A 20,750-nucleotide genomic window follows, 5' to 3' on the forward strand; every position below is an offset into this window, starting at 1 on the left:
TAACTTGCATGAGAGAGAGACAGAGAGAAGTTGGACATTAAATGCATTTCGTTAATGTAAGAAGCATCTGTAATGACAAGATGCAGTAAGAAGTGGTATAGGAAATCAAAGGAAGGCATAGAATGAAGAGGTGAGATCTGATCTGAGGATGTTGGGTTCCACACAGATGATGCAGGATTAGGAAAAATGATGATATGTCATGCTGCAGATCCGTCTAACAGATATAAACATTTTCTTTTCAAACAACTAATGGTTCAGGTAAAGGTTGTTGGGGTAGAGTCCCTAGGCACTTTCTTCATAGGGCCTTATCAAAAGCAACTCTCATTAGACTTTCTGGCTGGATTCCCAACAGACTATGGATATTATCCAACCATTTCATTCCTGGTCGACCCCTTGGTTTCTTGCCAGGTGGTTTGGCTTGAAGAACCTATCTTGCTTGCTCACAGCTAACGGTAATGATTAAAGCATTCAAATAATGCTTGTTTATTTTCCCATATATTTATGGCTTATTTTTCTCATTTATTCTGTCAACTCAAGCTATTTGGAATCCAATTCAACTATTTCATTCTGTATTCCACCACACAACAAGGTCAACACAGTCTGGCTTTAATTATTTTATGGTGTATGGATGACAAAAATTTCGAGCTTTAGACAAAACACGGTAGCATTTGGTGATGCTCTTTTATGTTCTGAATTCATATCCTGCCCAAGTCAATAAGATAAATACCAGTCAATGTAATCAACCTAGAAGGCAATACCCCAGTATGACCAAAGTCCAAAGACTGAAATCAGTAAAAAGAACGTGATAAAACCTTCCTCTCTAGTGAATACTTTCAAATAAAATGAAAGCATGCAGCTATCCCAAGAAAACTATTGAAGTAGAAACAAGTTGTGGGTTTGTTGTAAATAGTGGGTCAATTCAAAGACGACATCATATTTCAATGGGAATAAAAATCTAGTAAGTTATTGAATAAAAGTGAAGTATATTAATAACACTAAATTTGTTACATTAAAGGATTATTGTTAGACTACATTCATAAACAAAATTACAACACTAAAGTTTCTACAAATGTTTACTACACATGCTTGAAGCCATTAAAACCTAATTAAGCAGGTTTAATGCAGAACCATATATCAAGTTTTAAAATTTAGAAGATATTTCAAGAAATGAAATCATTCACAGCCTACAAGTTAAGAAGCAAAACTAATGCGTAATGCTAGAATTTACTTCTTAAATTCATTATCACGTTTACGAAGGCATTCAAGACCAACAGTCAGAAATGTTAGGTAAGAAAAAACAAAAAAATAACAGTGGAGCAGGCAAGAGGGAACACAAGGTAATTTTTTTTTATGAATTACATCATCTTCCTCAGAATCAAAGGCAACTAAAGTACCTGCTTTAACAACTTCCTTTTCTTGGCAGTGTTCGGCATTGATTGAATGTGGTTGTATAGTTTTGCCATCTCAGTCTGCGTTACATCTTCACTGCCTAAATTGCGGTCAGCAAAATTCACACAAGTGTTCACTGCATCATCACTTGTTGCCTTCTAAATCAAAGAATGGGGATTGAATATGGACCATTATGGATCAAAAGTAACTTCAAAATGAAAGATTTTTTTTTTTTCAGTATTAGAAGTAAACTATAACTCTAGTAGAGTTGCTACAAGACTAAGCAGAAATTCTATCATGAGTACTAAGAGAAATATAATCACACTTAGTAAATAATTCTATCTCTTTGACTTTGCTTACCAACCCTCCAAGGTTGGTCAAACAAGTGTCAATGATACACAGAGTACAACAAATTCAATATTCTTTCATTTTACAATAAAGGATGTACAAGAACATATAAAAGCCAAAGAAAACTGTGCTGATATAAAACAGATTTTAAATCAACACTCTCCGAATGCTCTATTGAATAAGTCTAAGGTCATTTGAAAAGTTAAAAGTGATACTTGGTGATAGTACTACTATGTAGATACTGATATCAAGGTTCGTGAAATAAAAAAAAAGAAGTCAGGATTTGAGCCAGGCTCCAAAATGATGGTGGTGATGGTGTAGTTGGTGGGTTTAATTTTGATTATATTGAAGAATGTGTGGAGAAACTGGTATGAGAAACATTGTGTAAATATATAACATCTTGTTAAAGATGTTTGGCAATAAAGATGATCCATGGTTACTATATTCACAAGTGATAGAGCAAAAACCTCTTGTGTGCAACAAAGCCAGGAAGAAAAGCAATGATAAAAGCACAAAATATTATGTATGTATGTGTATGAATTACATAAATTGCTAAACACTGTTTCCAATTAGGGAAAAAGTACTTAATACATTATAGAGTATGTGTATTTTATTAGGAACCAAAGCTACTTCAATTATAACGGTGAGTTACACCTTACTAATGATTTGAACGATTGAAAAACGTAAGCAGTGTGGCAATATACAAGCAAAAATATTTGTAAACACATTGCAATATGATTAGTCAGCAGTACATCAAGATCTAATATTGACTATTGATAAAGTTAGAAAATGTGCTTCACACATATCTAATCAATTGCCATGTGCAGAATGTGATATTTTCATCTATTCAAGAAAAAAATATGAAGCTTTCATGCCTTCAGTATTACATTTGTAAGCAGACGTAAGCAAGAGAGCTATTTTTTACTAAAGTTCTAGTGTTGATGAACAAAATAATTTTAAAAAAAGTAAATTATATGACCATCTTTCAGAGATGACAAATCAACCACGTAGGACATAAACTATTTCAACCCATTAGTAGTTGGAAAACCTTTAGAAGTTAGCAATGAAAATAGTTGCAAGATTTCACTTGTGATAAATGATTCAACCTCTCTCTGAGACAGAGATTACATCTTCAAGAGCCATTACTAAGGAGTGTGTTCTAGCATGGACCAATCTATTTTACAATTGTTCATAGTATCATTTAAACTCCAGCTATATTAGGAAAGACTTCTGAATGTTTGAATATTATACAATGTAAAAATCTTTCTTAAAGCTGTTTGGTTACCAACATACTCCAGACTACTTTTGATTTCCTTTTTCCAAATGGTTACATTAATAAAAAAAACCCTTCCATCATAATTTCATGTAGTTTAGTAATAAAAATATTAGTTATTTTACCAAATCTCTTTAAAGTCTTGATTATTTTCAAACTTAATTTAAACCAGTGAACAATGAATTTCATTAAATATATAGTCAGGAGAGGGTTAGAGAGATTTTCAGTAAGCTCTATATACCATTTTGTTCCATAGTTATCTGCAAAGAAGCTTTATAAACTAATGCATTACTGGCACTCCATCAGTTATGATGACAAGGATTCTGGTTGATCCGATCAATGGAAAACATTGCTTGTGAAATTAATGTGCAAGCGGTTGAGCACTCCATAGACATGCACACCCTTAGGGTGACACAAAATGTGACAAAGCCAATCCTATGAATTACAAGTATGACTCATTTTTGTCAAGTGATTGGACTGGAGCAACAGGGAGTAAAGTGTCTTGTTCAAGAATATGACACACCATTGGGAATCGATCTCATGGTTTTACGATCGTGAACCAAACACTCTAACCACTAAGCCACACACCACTGAAAGGGTAGATAGTAGGGTTGTTGCAATTACACAGAATTTTGCAATATTTCTATTTGTATTGGTTATGGGGGTAGTGAAGATTTTGCTAAGTGTGGCTAATGGTGACACTATATAAAAGAAAAAAAATCTTGCATTTATGGATAATTGTACTGTTCTGTCTGTAATGCATTCTATCTTCTGCGTTTTCAAATATTTTTACCTGTGTATTGTTATGCTGCTTCCTACTTCAATTGTTAAAGTGAAACTCAAACTTACAATTCAAGAAACTTCAAATTCCAATAGTAATAATTCCTATATACATACATATATATATATTTGTCACAACTCAATAAAAAACACCATTGAAAAAAAAAAAAAAGAAAGCAAAAAGATGAAGTAAAGCAAAGGAAAAATAACATTTCCTTGCCATCTTAAACTGGAGAAAAAAAAATCTTGAAAGATTTTTCATCCATAAATATCTAAAAATTTTCAATAAAACCCCAAAACCTCAGGGTACCAAACAAATGAGGTGCAAGTTTCCATAAAATTTCCTCACCATTAAAGTAGTCATAAATGGGCAAATCATGTAAGTGTTACAGAATATAATGGAAAAAAAGAAAATGTAGATAGGTGCAGGTAAGACTGTGTGGTAAGAAGTTAGCTTTCCAACAACATGGCTCTGGGTTCAGTCCCACTGCATGGCACCTTGGACAAGTGTCTTCTACTACAGCCCTGGGCCAACCAAAGCCTTGTGAACAGATTTGGTAGATGGAAACTGAAAGAAGCCTGTCATATATATGGGTGTGAGTATGTGTGTTTGCCCCAATCCACTGGCAATTGGTGTTGGTTTGTTTATGTCCCTGTAACCAATGGAATAAGTACCAGTCTTTAACTGAAGTTTATTCATTCAACTAAAACCCTACAAGGTGGTGCACCAGCATGGACACAGTTCAACAGTACGACATATCTAGTATTGCTTGAAGTCAAAATCAATAACCTAGTTAACCGATCAGGAGAATGTTAGTTGGTACATCACATGGCCGTGACAGCAGTAGGAGGAAAATAATCTAATATTGAAATAAGAATTATAGAGCAATAGTTTATACCAAAATTGATCTATAATTTTATACAAACCCGAGAAGTTAGAGGATGTGTGCTTTCAGTAATATCAAAAAAGTTTTCTGGTGATTTGTTTGGATTCTCCATATCCATCCAGAATCGGTTTACATCTTTGGCTAAATCCTTAGGAATCTGCAATGGAAATATAATGGTGATAATTTATAAAAATCACTCGTATGAAGGTGGTGTCCTAGCATGGCCTTGGCCTCTGGCTGAAACCAGTAAAAGATAAAAGACAATAAAGTGTGATACATGGATATAGAAAGACACATGGAAGAGTTTACCTTAAACACATCACCAGCTTGCTCAATGATGAAAGTTGTAAGTTCAGAAAAGTTTTCTGCTGCCACGTGGAATTCTGAAGGTGAGAGCTGGAGAGAGAGAATGAACATTATTGAAGAGAGACCAAAACATTACATGTAAAATTATACCAGATAGAAAAAAAAAAAAAAAAAACCCAAAAAACCCCTAACAATCTTTTATTTCCTAGGGACACAGGCAAGGCAGAATAGTCAATTGAACTTATCACAATATCCTTTTCTACTCTAGCCACAAGGCCTGAAATTTTGGGGGACGGGGCCAGTCAATTAGATCGACCCCAGTACACAACTGGTAATTTATTGACCTCCGAAAGGATGAAAGGCAAAGTCGACCTCGGTGGAATTTGAACTCAGAACGTAAAGACAAACAAAATACCACTAAGCATTTTGCTGAGTGCGCTAACATGTCTGCCAGCTTGCCACCTTGAACTTATAATATCATACTGATTCTTGTTTTATTGATTATATCAAGATTTAAACTCCATCACTAAGAATTAATTATGATAGTAAAGTGTCTGATCAGATGCTCTATAATGCTAATTCATATGATTTACATAAATTATGATATGTTATTCAACACTTGAATTTGCAATAGAAAATTTATCTTAAGTGATGAGAAACCACTTCTATTATCCATTATTTGTGTCAGAACTGTTCTGTGAAAATAGAGAGATAGCTGGCATGGCCAAAGTAAAACTGTAAAGTTCTTGAATAATGTGAACAAGGAATGATTGTCATCACATTAGATTGGGTTACTGTCACCATAAGATTTCCAAGTTTACTTTTAAAAGGCTATAGCTGATACTTTGTGAAAAAATGAGCACTACAGCATTGTCATCTTGAGAAATTCATTCTAAAAACTGTGATATCTTCAGAGGATTTTTAAAAAATATATATTGGTTGACTTGGAACACTTTCTATAATGCAATTTTCCACAGAAAATTCCTTGCAAGAGTTGAAAATTAACACTAAAGTTGAAGCATACATAAATTACAAATACATTGTAAAAGTTACTGCTATAAGTAATTGTATGGTGATATAGAATATTGGTTTCAAATTTTGACACAAGGCCAGCAAATTTGCAGGAGAGGTAAATCGATTACATCGACCCCAGTGCACTATTGGCATTTATTTTATCGAACCCAAAAAGATGAAAGGCAAAGTCAACCATGGTGGAATTTGAACTCAGAATGTAGACAGACGAAATTCTACTAAGTATTTTGCTCGGCATGCTAGTGATTCTGCCAGCTCACTGTATTTCAGTGATCTCTATATCTATAAACGGCAAAATGCCTGTGTATCTGTGTGTCCTTTATACAAATCCACAATTTTTCATTTAAAAGGCTTGCATTTTCCATGGGCTTTCAAAACAGTCTGAGGGTGGTCGTGAAGATCTTTTTATTTCCCCAGCCACCCCAGAAAGCCATTAAAAAAACAGTTGAATGCGCGTGTGCATTTGCAAACAGTCTGTATGACTCAGTGCATTTTTGTGTTTTGCGAAGACGCATTATCATGTGTTTTGGCTTTCAAATGTGCATGCTTTTTGATTTGAGAAATGCAGGGAATAATTAATGAGTTAGACCAAGTGAATGACAAGAGAGTGGGATTTTCATGAAAGACCAAATATGCCTGACTATCACTAGTATATAATTTATTTCTTTATGGCCCACAGGGGGCGAAACATAGAGGGGACAAACAAAGGGATTAAGTTGATTACATTGACCCCAGTACGTAACTGGTACTTATTTAGTCGACCCCGAAAGGATGAAAGGCAACGTTGGCCTCGGCGGAATTTGAACTCAGAATGCAACGGCAGATGAAATACCGCTAAGCATTTTGCCCGACATGCTAACGATTCTGAGTAAAATTCTACATCACCCTACATGGGTTGCTGAACAGATTACATTAATTTTGGTGCATAACATTAATCGCACTAGTCTATTTGTTTTGATTTCAACACCTTATTATTAGTTTCAAATTTTGTCAAAAGGCCAGCAATTCCAGGGGAGTGGGGGGTAAGTCAATTACAATGACCCCAGTGCTCAAGTGGTACTTATTTTATTGGCCCCAAAAGGATCCATCCTTTAAAGTTGAACTCAGAACATAAAGATGGATGAAATGCCACTGAGCATTTTGCCTGGTGTGCTAACAATACCTTAGTATTAATATGACAATTGCTTTAGAAAATATAAAAAAACTTTTATACTCTTATCACAATACAATGTTTATGATTGCAGCCAAATTACTGAATCAAGTAAAAGATAAAAGAAGCAAAATAATTAGTTTTAACTGATTATAGGGAAATCTGTTTAAGTACACTATATGCTGAGTTGACTATGGCAATATTTTACATTGTATAATTAAATAAAGAAAGGGTCAGGAAACCAAAATTTCTTAAAAACTGATATTTTACTTATATAAAAAAAAAATTCAATGAATGCCAAAAGAGTTGAAAGACTGAATAAAATCAAATCAGGACATACATTTCTTGGGCAGAGGAAATGGGGTGCAAATATAGTGCCAAGAGATTTGGTTGTCATTCGATTTTTTTTCTCGGTTACAACTTTAGAGAGGAGATCTAGCAAACATTCAAGTAATAAAGTGTTCTCTTTAGGGAGCAGAAGTATGAGCAGTTGGATGGCTTTTAGTACTTTCTCTCGCTTCTTATCATTTTCCAGCTTACAGTGACGTGCCATTTCTGAAGAGAGAAAAATATATAATATTCTAATGAAACAAGGTGACACAAAATTCAGATTATAATTAACTTAGACATGAAGAAGAAAAAATTTTGTTGGGCGAAACTACTTCCCTCTGAATAGACATTAACAACATAGGTGCAAACATGGCCATGTAATGTAAAAGCTCATTTCACAACCACATTTGTCCTTAGCACGATTTCATTGCACAGCACCTTACATGAACATCCATAGCCTTGGGATGACAAATACCTCATGAACTGAATTTGGTAGATACTGTAGATAAGCCTGTTGTATGTATGTACATACACACACAAATAAAATGCTGATATCCCAGAAATACTACCTTAGCTGTAGCTAGCTCCATGCACAGTTATAAGTTAAACAATACCTGGTTGTTTCTAGTGAATATTTCTCTTCTGTGTACCCACTAATTGTGGTCTACCAGAGCACACCTGACTAAAATTACTCCATACAGGTATGCATGACATGCAAACTGAATTGTATCCAGATACCACCAAATTAATTACTTCATCACACGAAATAACTTCAGCTCATCAGCAAGGTCACTAAACCTGCTGACTACCTGATGCTGCTAGACTGTCTCCTTTGTCAGATGGTAGCATATATAAAATTATCTGAAGTCACTGTTTTATTAAACTATTCACATGACCTGAATTGATCAATGGAATCTCATTACTTCACACCTAGAAACCGTCTTTCAACTCCCACTTCTCTGACTACATACATCTGAAGATACTATAGATACATTTACATCTACAAAACTGAGTCAAATTATTAAATACTTACAACACCTGCTATGCATTGAATGCTATTATCTTTTGTTTCTTTCTCTACATGTGTATATTCATTCATTGTAATTTAACCCTTTCATTACCAACCCGGCTGAAATCGGCTCTGGCTCTGAGTACAGGTTTTGAATTAAAATCTTCCACCAAACCTTTGTCACAATTTATGTTCCTAACACTAGCTGAAATGATAACTAAGTTATTTTACTAAAATTCTTTGTTATATTTAAAGTAATTGAAAGAAACACAGAGCATCTCAAAATAAATACAGTAACGAAAGGGTTAATGTCCACTTTTCTATACTTGCATCATAGGTCTGATGGAATTTTCTAAGACAGATTTTCTTGTCCAGATACCCTTCCTGTTGCCAACTCATATCTTTTTCCAAGCAAAGTAATATTTCCCCATGGCCAAACATGTTTTTCAAGGAAGGCTACAGATGGACATGGTGTGTATGATAGTGATGCTTGTTTACAATAATCATTTCAAGACAAGATTACACATGCACATTATATACACATACATGACAAAGAGCTTTTCTTTCTTAAATTCTTACCTGTCAATTGGATATGTGCTTTAGAAAATTTGTCCATCATAAGACATTCAGGAAGTTCTTTCAAAAAGATTTTCAAAACAGAAGCACAATCATGAGGTGAGAATTTTCCACTTTCTAGATTTAATTCATTATTTTGAATAAGCATGCTTCTCAACACACTTTGTCGGTTATTACTGCCTGTCTTACGGAATAGACCTTCACATTCAATATCTGTAAAACAACAGCAATTTCATATTACAATATATATCAATGAGAAAATATACAGAATACATTTAACGATAAAATATTTTACTTGAGACACTATATATACAAGGTAATATCTAAAAAGCATAAGGGAACAGCTTAAAATCCACAAGCATTTTAGTTTCAGAGCACATATCTATTATACTTGCTAGAAAGTTACAAAAAGAATAACGACATTAGCTAATTAGTTTTGAAGGTGAAATGTCCATAATTAGCATGAGAAAATCTGTTCAAGCAAGAAAAGAACGAAAAAAAAATAAAGTACAGGAATGGCAATGATACCTATATTTATGTTGATTAATCCTTTTGACATGCTTCTGTTGAAATACACTGCCTTTATTTCATTTAATTTTAAAACTGAAGAATTTAGTAAGGTAACATTGAGAAGCTGGTGTTTGGAACATAATTTAAAAAAATTTTGACTGAAGATTATAATTTAGATTATTTTAAAACAGGAAGTTTGTATCATAAAACCATATATAGTCTGAGGAGGGTTCGTATCAAAAGGGTTAAACAGTTCAAATCACTCAAAGTCCCAGCAAAATACATAAAAATGTAACAAAAAGAACGAAAAAAAAAGCCCAAAACAAAAGAACCCTTACTTTCTTGACGTTTTAAGAATTCAATCAAACGAAATATTGAAGCAATGCTCTCTCCAGTTAACTGACTACCAAACAGACCACTTTTACTTTCTGAAATAAAGAGAAAATATTAGCAAACAAAGAAGAATATGTCATAGAATTTATATGGTATGATCTTATGACAATCAAAATTTGTTTCAGCCGCTGCAACCTAGGTGCTGTCCGAGCACTGTCTAATGTAGTTTTCCAACTACATTTGTTAGTCTAGCACACCATTTGGTAACAAGTCTAATTGGCCAGAAACCTTCCTTAAAACTTCTGTAATAGTATTCAAAGGTCAGTGAAGATGGATATACCCGGTGCCTAGTGAAATGAATTTTAGTACCCCAGGTTGGAAGGTACTGTTTACAGAGATGTTAAATCGTTTATTAAATTCCGATCATTATATATCCAAATCCTATGTTTTTAAATCTTTGCTCTTGAATATATTTTTGTTTTAGTAAACTATTATTCTTTTCATCCTTTTAACTGATGGTAGAAAGCAGACAATTATTGCTGTTCACTGTGACAAATGATTAGTTACACTAGGTCCAGCTTCTATTACTGTCATTATTGTTGTTGTTTCTTTAACCCTTTGGCATTTAAACCATCCATATCAGGTCCATGTACCCTACTAGTTTTATGCTCAAATTGGCCAGAGCTGATCTGGTGAAAGTTGGTGTACATCAGGGATCTGTGTTGTCACAGCTGTTGTTTGCAATTGTGGTTGATGTAGTGACAGAGAGTGCAAGAAAAGGATTGATAATGGAGATACTGTATGTAGATGACATTGTTCTGATGAGTGGGACAATGGAGGGATTGAGAGAGAAGTTTTGGAAATGGAAGGAGGCGTTTGAAAGCAGAAGTGCTTGTAAGGTGGGTCCATGTAGTGTATGTGGGAGGAGGGTAATGGCAAATGCGGTGTTGTGTACGAGATGTGAGAAATGGATTCATGGTAGATGTATGAAAATGAAGGTGACCCCAAGACTGGCAAGTGAATTTGTTTGTGGAAGATGTGAGAAAGGAGTTGGAGAGCTGGTGGAACCAGTGGAAATGGTGAACGGGTTTTGTTATTTGGGAGAAAGGGTGGATGGAAGTGGTGGATGTGAAGCAGCTGTAAGAGCAAAAACAAGACTTAGCTGAGTGAAGTTCAGGGAATGTGGAGCATTGTTATGTGTGAAAAGGTTCTCATTGACGATGAAAGGAAGGGTCTATAGGAGTTGCATGAGAGCTGCAATGCTGTATGGGAGTGAGACATGGCTTTTGAAGGAGAGTGAGATGGCAATTTTGAGAAGGACTGAGAGAGCAATGGTGAGAGAAAGCTGTTTGATAAGAGGAAGACTGAGGAATTGATGGGGATGCTGGGGTTGGAGGTATCGGTGGAACGGCTGCCATGGGTGAATGGAGTGCGGTGGTATGGGCATGTGTTGAGGAGGGTGCTTGAGTTTGAGGTAAATGGATCGCGAAAATGAGGTAGACAGAGGAAAACAGGGAGGGAACAGGTGGAGGAGGAGATTGGGAGGATGCCTCAAACCTGGCAAGATGGTGTGAGGGTGGTTGCTATGGTACTGAGGTTAACGGGGACAAACCCTGGATTTAAAACACTGGATGGTGATGATCTCTCACACCTACTCTACAATGTCATTCTAAAACATAAACAATTACATTGTCAAAACTTTGAAGCTATGTGATAATGCAGGATTAATTCAAAACAATGTGAATAAATATGCATAAGCTTTGACATAGTAATTTGAATGCTAAGGGGTTTATTTTTAATCCTTCCATTAACAGATGCATAACAGGGGAGTAATAATTTGTGGACCAGAGGTTGTATAATCAGAAAAATTAAAGCATAAACATTCAAGTAGTATATCTGAAAATGAATCTTTACTCTCTCTTTTACTCTTTACTCTTTTACTTGTTTCAGTCATTTGACTGCGGCCATGCTGGGGCACCGCCTTTAGTCGAGCAAATCGACCCCGGGACTTATTCTTTGTAAGCCCAGTACTTATTCTATCGGTCTCTTTTGCCAAACCGCTAAGTGACGGGGACGTAAACACACCAGCATCGGTTGTCAAGCAATGCTAGGGGGGAAAAACACAGACACACACATATATATACATATATACGACAGGCTTCTTTCAGTTTCCGTCTACCAAATCCACTCACAAGGCATTGGTCGGCCCGGGGCTATAGCAGAAGACACTTGCCCAAGATGCCACGCAGTGGGAATGAACCTGGAACCATGTGGCTGGTTAGCAAGCTACTTACCACACAGCCACTCCTGCGCCTATGAAATTAGTGAAATTTTTTTTTTTCATGTCAAATATTCCAAAATATTATCCAGATATTTTTATTCTAAGGTATGAAAAATTTGAAGATACATAAAATGAGATAAATGAAGAGTAATTTTCCTGACCCAAGACGGAGTGCAATTTGAAAGTTACATTTACAGTTAAGAACTTTGTTACAACAAAAGGGAAAGGAAAGAAGCCAAGAAGTTAGTCAGACTCCTCCTAATCACTATCATTTAACTGTCATTTTTCATGCTGGTATAGGTTAGATGGTTCAAGAGAAGCCATCAAACCAGATGACTGTGCCTAACTCCAATGTCTGCTTTTGGCATGGTTTCTAGTTGGATGTCCTGCCTAACACCAACCATTTTAGAGTGTACTGGGTGCCTTTTATGTGGTATTGGCACTAGTGAGGTCACCAAGTAACCTGCAAAATGACTATTTTAATTAAGAGTTCTTGGTGGTCGTGATGTAGTTTAGCTTTAAGCCAGTAGACCTATGATTAATAGCACTGAATTCATAATTATATCACCTTTTCTTTAGGATTAGCATACCCTGAACTACATTATTCAGAGTATTCTTTATAACATTAAAGAAATTTAGCTTCTATTTCTTGTATGAGGAAGCTGCATTTATTAATTTTAAGTATCAAATATTGAAGTACAATTGTGAGAAAACATGGATAGTAACTATTATCTAATTGTAAAAAAAACCCCCAAAAAACAAACAAAAAAAAAGCAAATAGTTTTCAGTCTTGAACAAAATATGAAATTGAAATAAAGAATATCTGACCATTTTTCTTTTTCCGGAGTGGAGTAAGAGGCTTTTTTGGTTTGTCAGACAGTATTTCCTCCAAACCATTGTCATTTAAATCAAGCACAACAGACAAGTGCATTAAACATAATGAGAAAAACTTCTCAGGCATACAATTTCTGAGTCGGACAACACTCTTGTTGAACTCCTTCTGGAGTACTGACATCATCTATAAAAAAAAAAAAAAAAAAAAAGGAGAATAAATATGTTAAAAATATAGAAGCAGATATATTACCCAAAAGGATCACCTAATCTCTGTAAATATAGAGAATAAAAAAACATGACTTCTATGACAGTTACAGTATTTTCCAGTGTACAAGTCAACATAGTATATAGTGTAAACATTCAGACATTGTCATCACCTTTCCAAATCCTGACACATTCCTCATGGAAATTTTGGCCCTCCAAAGTTGTCTTGGTGTATAAATCAACCTGCCTCTTCTCCTTGTAAATTTTGGCCAGAAACATTCGACTTGTATACCAGAAAATATGGTAAAAACCAAACAGATTCCAATAATTAAAACTATAATAAGATTCCAATAGTTAAAACCATAAGAAATGCAATTATTAAAAAAAAAAAGAAAATCACATCATTAGTGTCTAATATTTGGCTTTAATTCCTGAACAAATCTGTGACTGATTTTTTTTTTACAAGTAATCTATAGCTCAATAGTTAGCTTTCTGATTTCTTGTACTTCTTTTGAGTGTCACTTGACTTAAAAACCATGATCAGGGAGTCTTATGATCAAAAATATTCCAGTTGTCACCATCCATTATTTTTTTTTCAGACACATTATTCAATGTTGTACTATATTATTCTATCACCATGATGTCCACTGTGTAGCTGAAGCTATTCCTTACAAGCTAGATCAGTGGTTCTCAACAAGGGTCTATATGGACTTTAAGGGTCCATATAAAATATTGTTAAAATTTATTGGTGATACTTCTTACAATACACAAAATATTAAAAGTTTTTTTTTATATATACTTCCTAATAATATTTAATTATAAGAATAGGATTTTTTAAACACTGAGTATCTAGCCACATGGAGTAGAAATCAGATGTTCAGAGAAGCAACTTTGTTTTCCAACTTAGCACACATCTAAAACCTCTTTTTCAGCACAAATTATAATTACTTAATTATTTCATTTCATTATCTATCTATGTAAACATGGTTTTTTCTTCCATGCTGTATGTTTAGAGAAAAAAACTTAAGATTCCTATGCTCAATCCAACTCTACCTCTTTCTCCCTCTCTTTCACGCTCACTTATTGTCATTTATTCATTCATTTATCTAATTTTATTACATTTTGGCTGACCAAAAACTGTTGGTTATAGCTCTAGTTAAGAATGCAAATGCCCAATTCTCTCTCATTATCATTACTACTCTTCCCCACATGGCAGGCTGAGTTTTGGCTGTTTCGCGGTGCCCAATTCTATCTCATTAATAGAATTACTATTCTTTCACTGTGGCAGTGGCAATGTTAAACCCATTCATTCAATTATGTTACCCTAAATCCCAAAATTCTGTCTCATGTTCTGTTTTTGACCAGCCTAACTCTGGTCTCTCTCGCTCAGCTTCGTTAACCACTTGCTTCTTCCAACACTTTACCTCTGCTTCACCCACCCTACCTATATAAACTATCTCATTCAGATTCCCCTACCTCATATTTTAATATCTTGCCACATGGAGTAGAAATCAGAATTTAGATAAGCAACTTTGTTTCCCAACCTAGTACACATCTAAAACCTCTTTTTCAGTGCAAATTATAACTACTTTATCATTTCATTCCATTATCTATGTAAACACAGTTTTGTCTTCCATGCTGTATGTTTAGGCAGACAAATCACAAATCCCTGCTCAATCTGTAGAAAAAGTGTAGGTAGAAACTCCATAAGATGTACCTGGTGTAAGCTTTGGACACATAAAAGGTGCAGCAATATCAAAGGAAGGCTAACTAGGAAGATAGTTACACTCTTGGAGTGATTGCCAGATTAGATTGGTGACTGGTGCAACCTTCTGGCTTGCCAGTCCTTAGTCAAACTGTCCAACATGGAAAGTGGGCGTGAAACGACGATGATGAAGGGCTAGGAGGGTCTAAGTACACTAGGAATCAAAGGGGTCCATAGGTAAAAAAATGATTGAGAGACACTGAGCTAGACAGTAGGGTGGAGTGCTTATTTTCACAATTTTTGATTTTGTGATGGGAGCAGTGCAGAAAAGTTGTGAATGGACATCAAAATAACTGGTGTAAAATCTTAGAACTCTGTGACAATATTTTCCGTTTCCACAAATGCATTGAAAAATGGAAAAAGTGAAAAGAAAAAAAAAAAGGTTAAAAGAAAACCACAGTTTTCATTGCATCTTCTTCAGGTAGCTTTTAAATGACTGTGATGAAATTACTCTAAAATGTTAAATTTGGAGGCATTTGTGGAGATAGAAGATGAAGTCTCAGAAAAAACATGTTTAAGTTGTCTTAAACATGTTTTTTCTGAGACTTCATCTTCTACCTCCACAAATGCCTCAAAATATTTTAAAATATTGTAAATTATTGAATTTAGAAGATGCAATATAGCTAATAAATAAGTAGAGGTGTTTTTGTCCACTTTTTCAATGCATATGGAGACAGAAGATATTGTCACAGAGTTCTAAGATTTTGCACAAATTATTTTGATGTCTATTCACAACTTTTCCGCATTACCTCTATCATGAAATCGAAAATTGTGAAAAAGTGCTCCACCCTGCTAGACAGTTGTTAGCAGCAAGTTCATCACCATCCCTTTAATGTCCACTTTTCCATGCTTGCATGGCATAAACGGAGATTACTGAGGCAGATTTTCTACAGAACATGCACTTCCTGTCGTCAACCTTCATCTGTTTCTAAGCAAGATAATATTTTTCTCATGGCCAGACAATGTTTTCACGGAATATTGGAAAGGAATGCTATTGCCTGTATGACAGTGGCACTCATTTACAATTCTCATGTAATGTCAAGACAAAGAGTCCCAAACATATACACACATGTATACATATATACAAGGGGCTCCTTTCAGTTTCCATCTACCAAATTCACATTACAAAGCTTTGGTCAGCCTGGGGCTTTAGAAGATGCTTGACAAAGGTAGGACTGAACCTGAAACCATCTGGTTGGAAAGTGAATTTCTTAACCACACAGCCTTGCCTGAGCTTAACAGTAAATTATCCTTTGAAACGTTCTTGACACTTGATTAAATTAGAATTAGTCCTTGGGCTAAGGCTGTCATTTCTTCATTACATGTATAAGTCTAATTTTAACTAATTAAAATATTGGAGTCATCATTTTTATGCCATGACAAATTTAACATTAGCCATTGAGCACCTCTACATTATAAAGGCAATGTTGATTAATCGAATTTTTGCTTTGCCCACTACATTAATTATGCTTCATAAGAATAGCACCACTTAACTATTGCTTCATAAGAATGGCATATCTAGGTAATTTTCCCTTGGTTCATTATACTAAATTGTCCAGAAAACTCTAGTACATCTTTATAGTGATCTGGCTTGCACTGGCTTTTAAAGATTTATAGCCCCAAAATTGTTTATAATACCACTATATCCCAATTACATTCCTTACCTCAAGAAAGATATTCCACCAACCTTACTGTACATAATGCACATCTATACCAGTACTATTTTTAATTATATTTACACTAGCAATGCATCCCAGCGCTTCCTAAATGTTATGACCTACAGCCACATTGTATTATTTGTTCCTTTCTTATGGGCAGAATCAGCACAGCTGATATATAGTCAACTGGATTACTGGAAGTTATTGCTTGTTTAAAAGTGAAGGTGGAGAGGGTACAATTTGCATGAAAGTGCTTTCTGTTCTTAAGAAGGATCACAGACTATGTATTGTTTCATTGTATAAAAGGGGGTTAAAACGATTTTACCCAGAAATCACGTTTTCAAAATTTTAGTTTTCCCCGTCCCCATCGCAATTTCTTGATTTGTAACTTTATGAATTTTTTTTTTTATCTATGGAGAAAAATACAGAGATTACAAATCTGGGAAATATATATTTTTTTCCAAAGTTTAATCTTTCTTAAAGAAACACTCAATGCCCCTTCCCCTACCTTGCCCACCCATCACCTACCCACTTTCAAAAAATAAAAACACCCTATGTTTCACTTCTGTCTGATGTTTCACACATGCATAGAATTGTACTGAAATAGCAGGCGTAAAAAAATATTAGAGCACCACCAGAAAACCCAACATGCTAGAAACAACAGGTAAATGACATTATTTCTGAAGAAACTTCCCCGCTTTCCAAAAAGCTAAAAGTGAAACATTGGGAGTTTGTAGCTTTTTGAAAGTGGTGAGGTGATGGGTGGATGTTTGGGAAAGAGATTTTAGTGTTTCTTTAAGAAAAAAATTCTTAAAGATTTGTCTCCTCTCCTTTCCTGATATCAGCCACCCTCATTATGCCACATTTCCCTGACCTGGCACTTTTGCACTCCTCTCATTTTATTATACAATAGCCCAACACCTGTAGTTGGTCCATTATTGATTTTTATTGAAATCTAATAAGCCTATAGTTGAACTGGATGTTAGTTCAACATGTATAGAAAGTTTGGTGAAGATTGGTTCCCTGGTTTGGACAGCAAGATGACAAACAGAAATTACCATTTATATATAAGATTAGCTATTAGAGCAATTAGCAGAAAAGAAGAAACGATGGGAGCTAGCATACCCAACACTAGTCCTTCTGTACATAAACGCAGCACCAGCACAACACTTATTTGCTCTATTAATAGTTTCTTAGGGTTATATTTGATGTGGTAGTTCTATTTCTTCCTTAAGTGTAACCAAGGTTAAGAAGCTTGCATCATTATCATGTGCTTGATCCCACTGCCCAACACCTTGAGTGAGTATCTTCTTCCAAGGTCTCGGGTTAACTTACACTGGTCTGTACCAGTTCATGGGTAGTAGACTTAATTTATTTCCTGTTCTTTTTTTTTGTCTGCGGTAGAGTCCACTTTGTTGCAAGCACATGCACTTGCTCTTTGGCCTCAGATAACCTAATATTTTGCCTCTTATAGTCTCATCTCTGGAGCCTTTACTAAATAAAGTCATTAGTTGCTGCCCTTCCTCCTCTGATTAAGAGACACATATACACTCACTAATAACTTTCAACCACCAATCACTGTTACACCGAACTGGTGTGTGTATAATACAATAGAGGTTGTTTTCAGAAATCAGTAATCTAAATTGTGACACAAACCTTCCAACTAGAAAGTCCTGAAAGTGAAAGATTGGTTTTAATTTGTATGTGAGATATTTTCTTTCAACACTGAGACATATATTTGCTGTGAATTGTCTATGTAAAGCAACAAGGATGAACAATTTTTATGGAATTACTGACAAATCCTCCAACATCCTCAGTAATTATATATTTAATTATGTGTATTTAGATCATTATAGTTCCAGCCATGTAGCAATACTGTTAGGAGTATGTACAATTTTTTCCTGTTTGTTTACCTTCAGGTTATCTCTGATTGAAGAGAACTAGGATCAAAAGTAGTCTAGCCATGAATACCAAGCCCGACCCTCCACCACCAAGCATAATATATCTAAGACTACATTACTGAATGAGTCCTTCTTTTTGTAGACTGCAATTTAAATGCTATTTTTCTAATAGCCTTTTGGCTATTTTTTGTTCATGTTTAAATTTGGTTCAGTAACTGCCAGCTAGTTTCAAAAGTTTATAATTGTCTACTCATATAAATCTTGTTCATATTTCAGTTTGCTTGATGATAACGATGTTTAGTTCCAAGTTGACCTTGAATGTGCAGAATTATGATTGTAAGCTTTTTCTAAAGATCACATTATTCAGTGTCTTCTTTTCTAGGCCAATAGAGAGTACACCAAGATATTTGGTTGCTATTTCCAATGGGTAGAATGACCACATAAAGCATAGATGGGCAACCTTTTTCGAGAAGTGGGCTTCGCTATTAATAAATGTTATTTTTCCTTGTGAAATTAGGCATACCATTCTGAAAGTCTCACAGGCTGTGGATTACCCATGACTGATGTAGAGTAACTAGTTGAACCTTCAAGTTTGCTGGAAGGCAATTACAGTTATGGACCTCTTGTTTTCTTTTCAGCCATTTTCCTTCTAAGTCCTGTACTTCTTCATTCACTGAGATCATCCCACAATGATTTACAACCAGCAAGTTCAGTAATTATATGGTTCGTAAGTAATTAAAAAGACTATAGATAATGTGCTGTGTTCCCTAATTAAGTCAACCCAATAGAAAATGGGTCAAGTAATACTCATTGTTGAACAATCCTACCATAACTATGAGGAATGTGAACTGTCAAATTTTAAAATCGTGATTTTTCACTCTTTCTGTATGAATTCCCGTGTGCGGAACACATTGTAGAGCTATTTGTTCCACTAAAATCCATCAATTTAAACATATTCTTTTGTATAATGTTACGTATTTTCTTAAAATTTAACCACTTTATAAGATATTGAAAAATAAAACAGAGAATAGAACTTTTCTGATATATGCAATAATTTAATTGGGGACAGATTTTTGTAGAGTTTATTCAGATTTTCTCCAAGAAATTCTTCTTAGGAGGAATTCTCTATGTAGATTTGTAATTTTCAGATAATTTTTGCAAATTTGTGGTCTACACACAGGAATTCATACGATTATGCATAAAAAAAAAACGTGCATGATTTAAGGGTGATTTAGGTATTATTTTTAGCAGATCCCACGACCACCTGATACCCTCCTCGTTTCTTTGTCACTCTGACATGTCTTGATGTTTTTCAATATTTTTCTTCCCATGAATACATTTAATGGAATGATGACGCACCGAAGGGTAGCCCACTATTGGGATTTATGAAAAAAATTTGGACTGTCTGTATTTTAAATTCAGATTTTTAAAAAAAATTCGAAAGAGAGTGGAACTTTTAGGTTGGCGGAGGGGGTTAACCCCCCCCCCCATAATTGTATGAATTCCCGTGTGCGGGACACAAATTCGCAAAAATATTTCTGAAAATTCAAAAAAGATAAAAAAAGTTACGAACGGTTATATGGGATGCTGAAACCAGAATTTCGCCGATCATTTATAGAACTAAATTTTAAGAAGTATTTACACTTGTATCTTGTTCCCTTTTTCTTGCAATATTTACCATTACTTACTATATATGTATGTGTGTGTGTGAAGAAAGTAATGAAAAACTCATAAATGACACCCCTCATCACACACATACTATATGACCTAGAATAAGCAGGGAATAAAAAAGGATTCTGAAGAGATGAGTCTGAAATAAGTGAATTGTTTGTATTTTTCTTTCTCTTTGAAATGTAAGCATTTTCCCATCCTCTCTATCTTTTAAAAAAAGTCTCTAAAAACCAGAAGTGAAAAGAAATAAAGGAGAAATTAGATTCTGTTAATATTGACGGTTTACTTTGAAATATATTTATATCAATACAGAAATCATATATATTATTTTTTGTTCCTTTCCCCCTTTCGGTGTTGATAAAAAGAATACAAATCAAGGATGAAGGATTGGCGGATCTCTAAGAAAATCGGATGTTTTGCAGTATTTGGCTGCAGTGCTTTAAGTACAGTGATCAGATCTCGTCACCTACCACCAGGCATCCAAGGATGCATTTGGCAGAGTCAACTCTATTG

General features: G+C 34.8%; 1 protein-coding gene and 1 long non-coding RNA gene across 4 annotated transcripts in view; one reads left to right on the top strand and one right to left on the bottom strand.

Moving 5' to 3' along the window:
* LOC115223682 (rho GTPase-activating protein 19-like) overlaps nucleotides 1–20,750 on the bottom strand; it is a 31,579-nt gene that overhangs the window by 9,792 nt on the left and 1,037 nt on the right. The window contains exons 1-8 of one of the 3 annotated variants that reach the window (XM_036512890.1): nucleotides 19,090–19,236; nucleotides 13,033–13,222; nucleotides 9,929–10,018; nucleotides 9,084–9,293; nucleotides 7,506–7,720; nucleotides 4,987–5,073; nucleotides 4,718–4,834; nucleotides 1,395–1,547 (exon numbers count right to left, since the gene is read on the bottom strand). In XM_036512890.1, coding sequence (XP_036368783.1) covers nucleotides 1,395–1,547; nucleotides 4,718–4,834; nucleotides 4,987–5,073; nucleotides 7,506–7,720; nucleotides 9,084–9,293; nucleotides 9,929–10,018; nucleotides 13,033–13,222; nucleotides 19,090–19,092 — 1,065 coding nt within the window. In that variant the 5' untranslated portion in view covers nucleotides 19,093–19,236. Of the gene's footprint in view, nucleotides 1–1,394; nucleotides 1,548–4,717; nucleotides 4,835–4,986; nucleotides 5,074–7,505; nucleotides 7,721–9,083; nucleotides 9,294–9,928; nucleotides 10,019–13,032; nucleotides 13,223–19,089; nucleotides 19,237–20,750 lie in introns of those variants that run through there. The other 2 variants (XM_036512896.1, XM_036512893.1) reach the window with 2 other exon arrangements.
* Nucleotides 1,277–11,047, top strand: LOC118767779. The gene is made up of 3 exons (XR_005003694.1): nucleotides 1,277–1,287; nucleotides 3,500–3,507; nucleotides 10,823–11,047. It is a non-coding gene; the product is annotated as an uncharacterized LOC118767779 (long non-coding RNA).

This window comes from Octopus sinensis, linkage group LG2 (assembly GCF_006345805.1).
Source record: "Octopus sinensis linkage group LG2, ASM634580v1, whole genome shotgun sequence".
Lineage (NCBI taxonomy): Eukaryota > Metazoa > Mollusca > Cephalopoda > Octopoda > Octopodidae > Octopus > Octopus sinensis.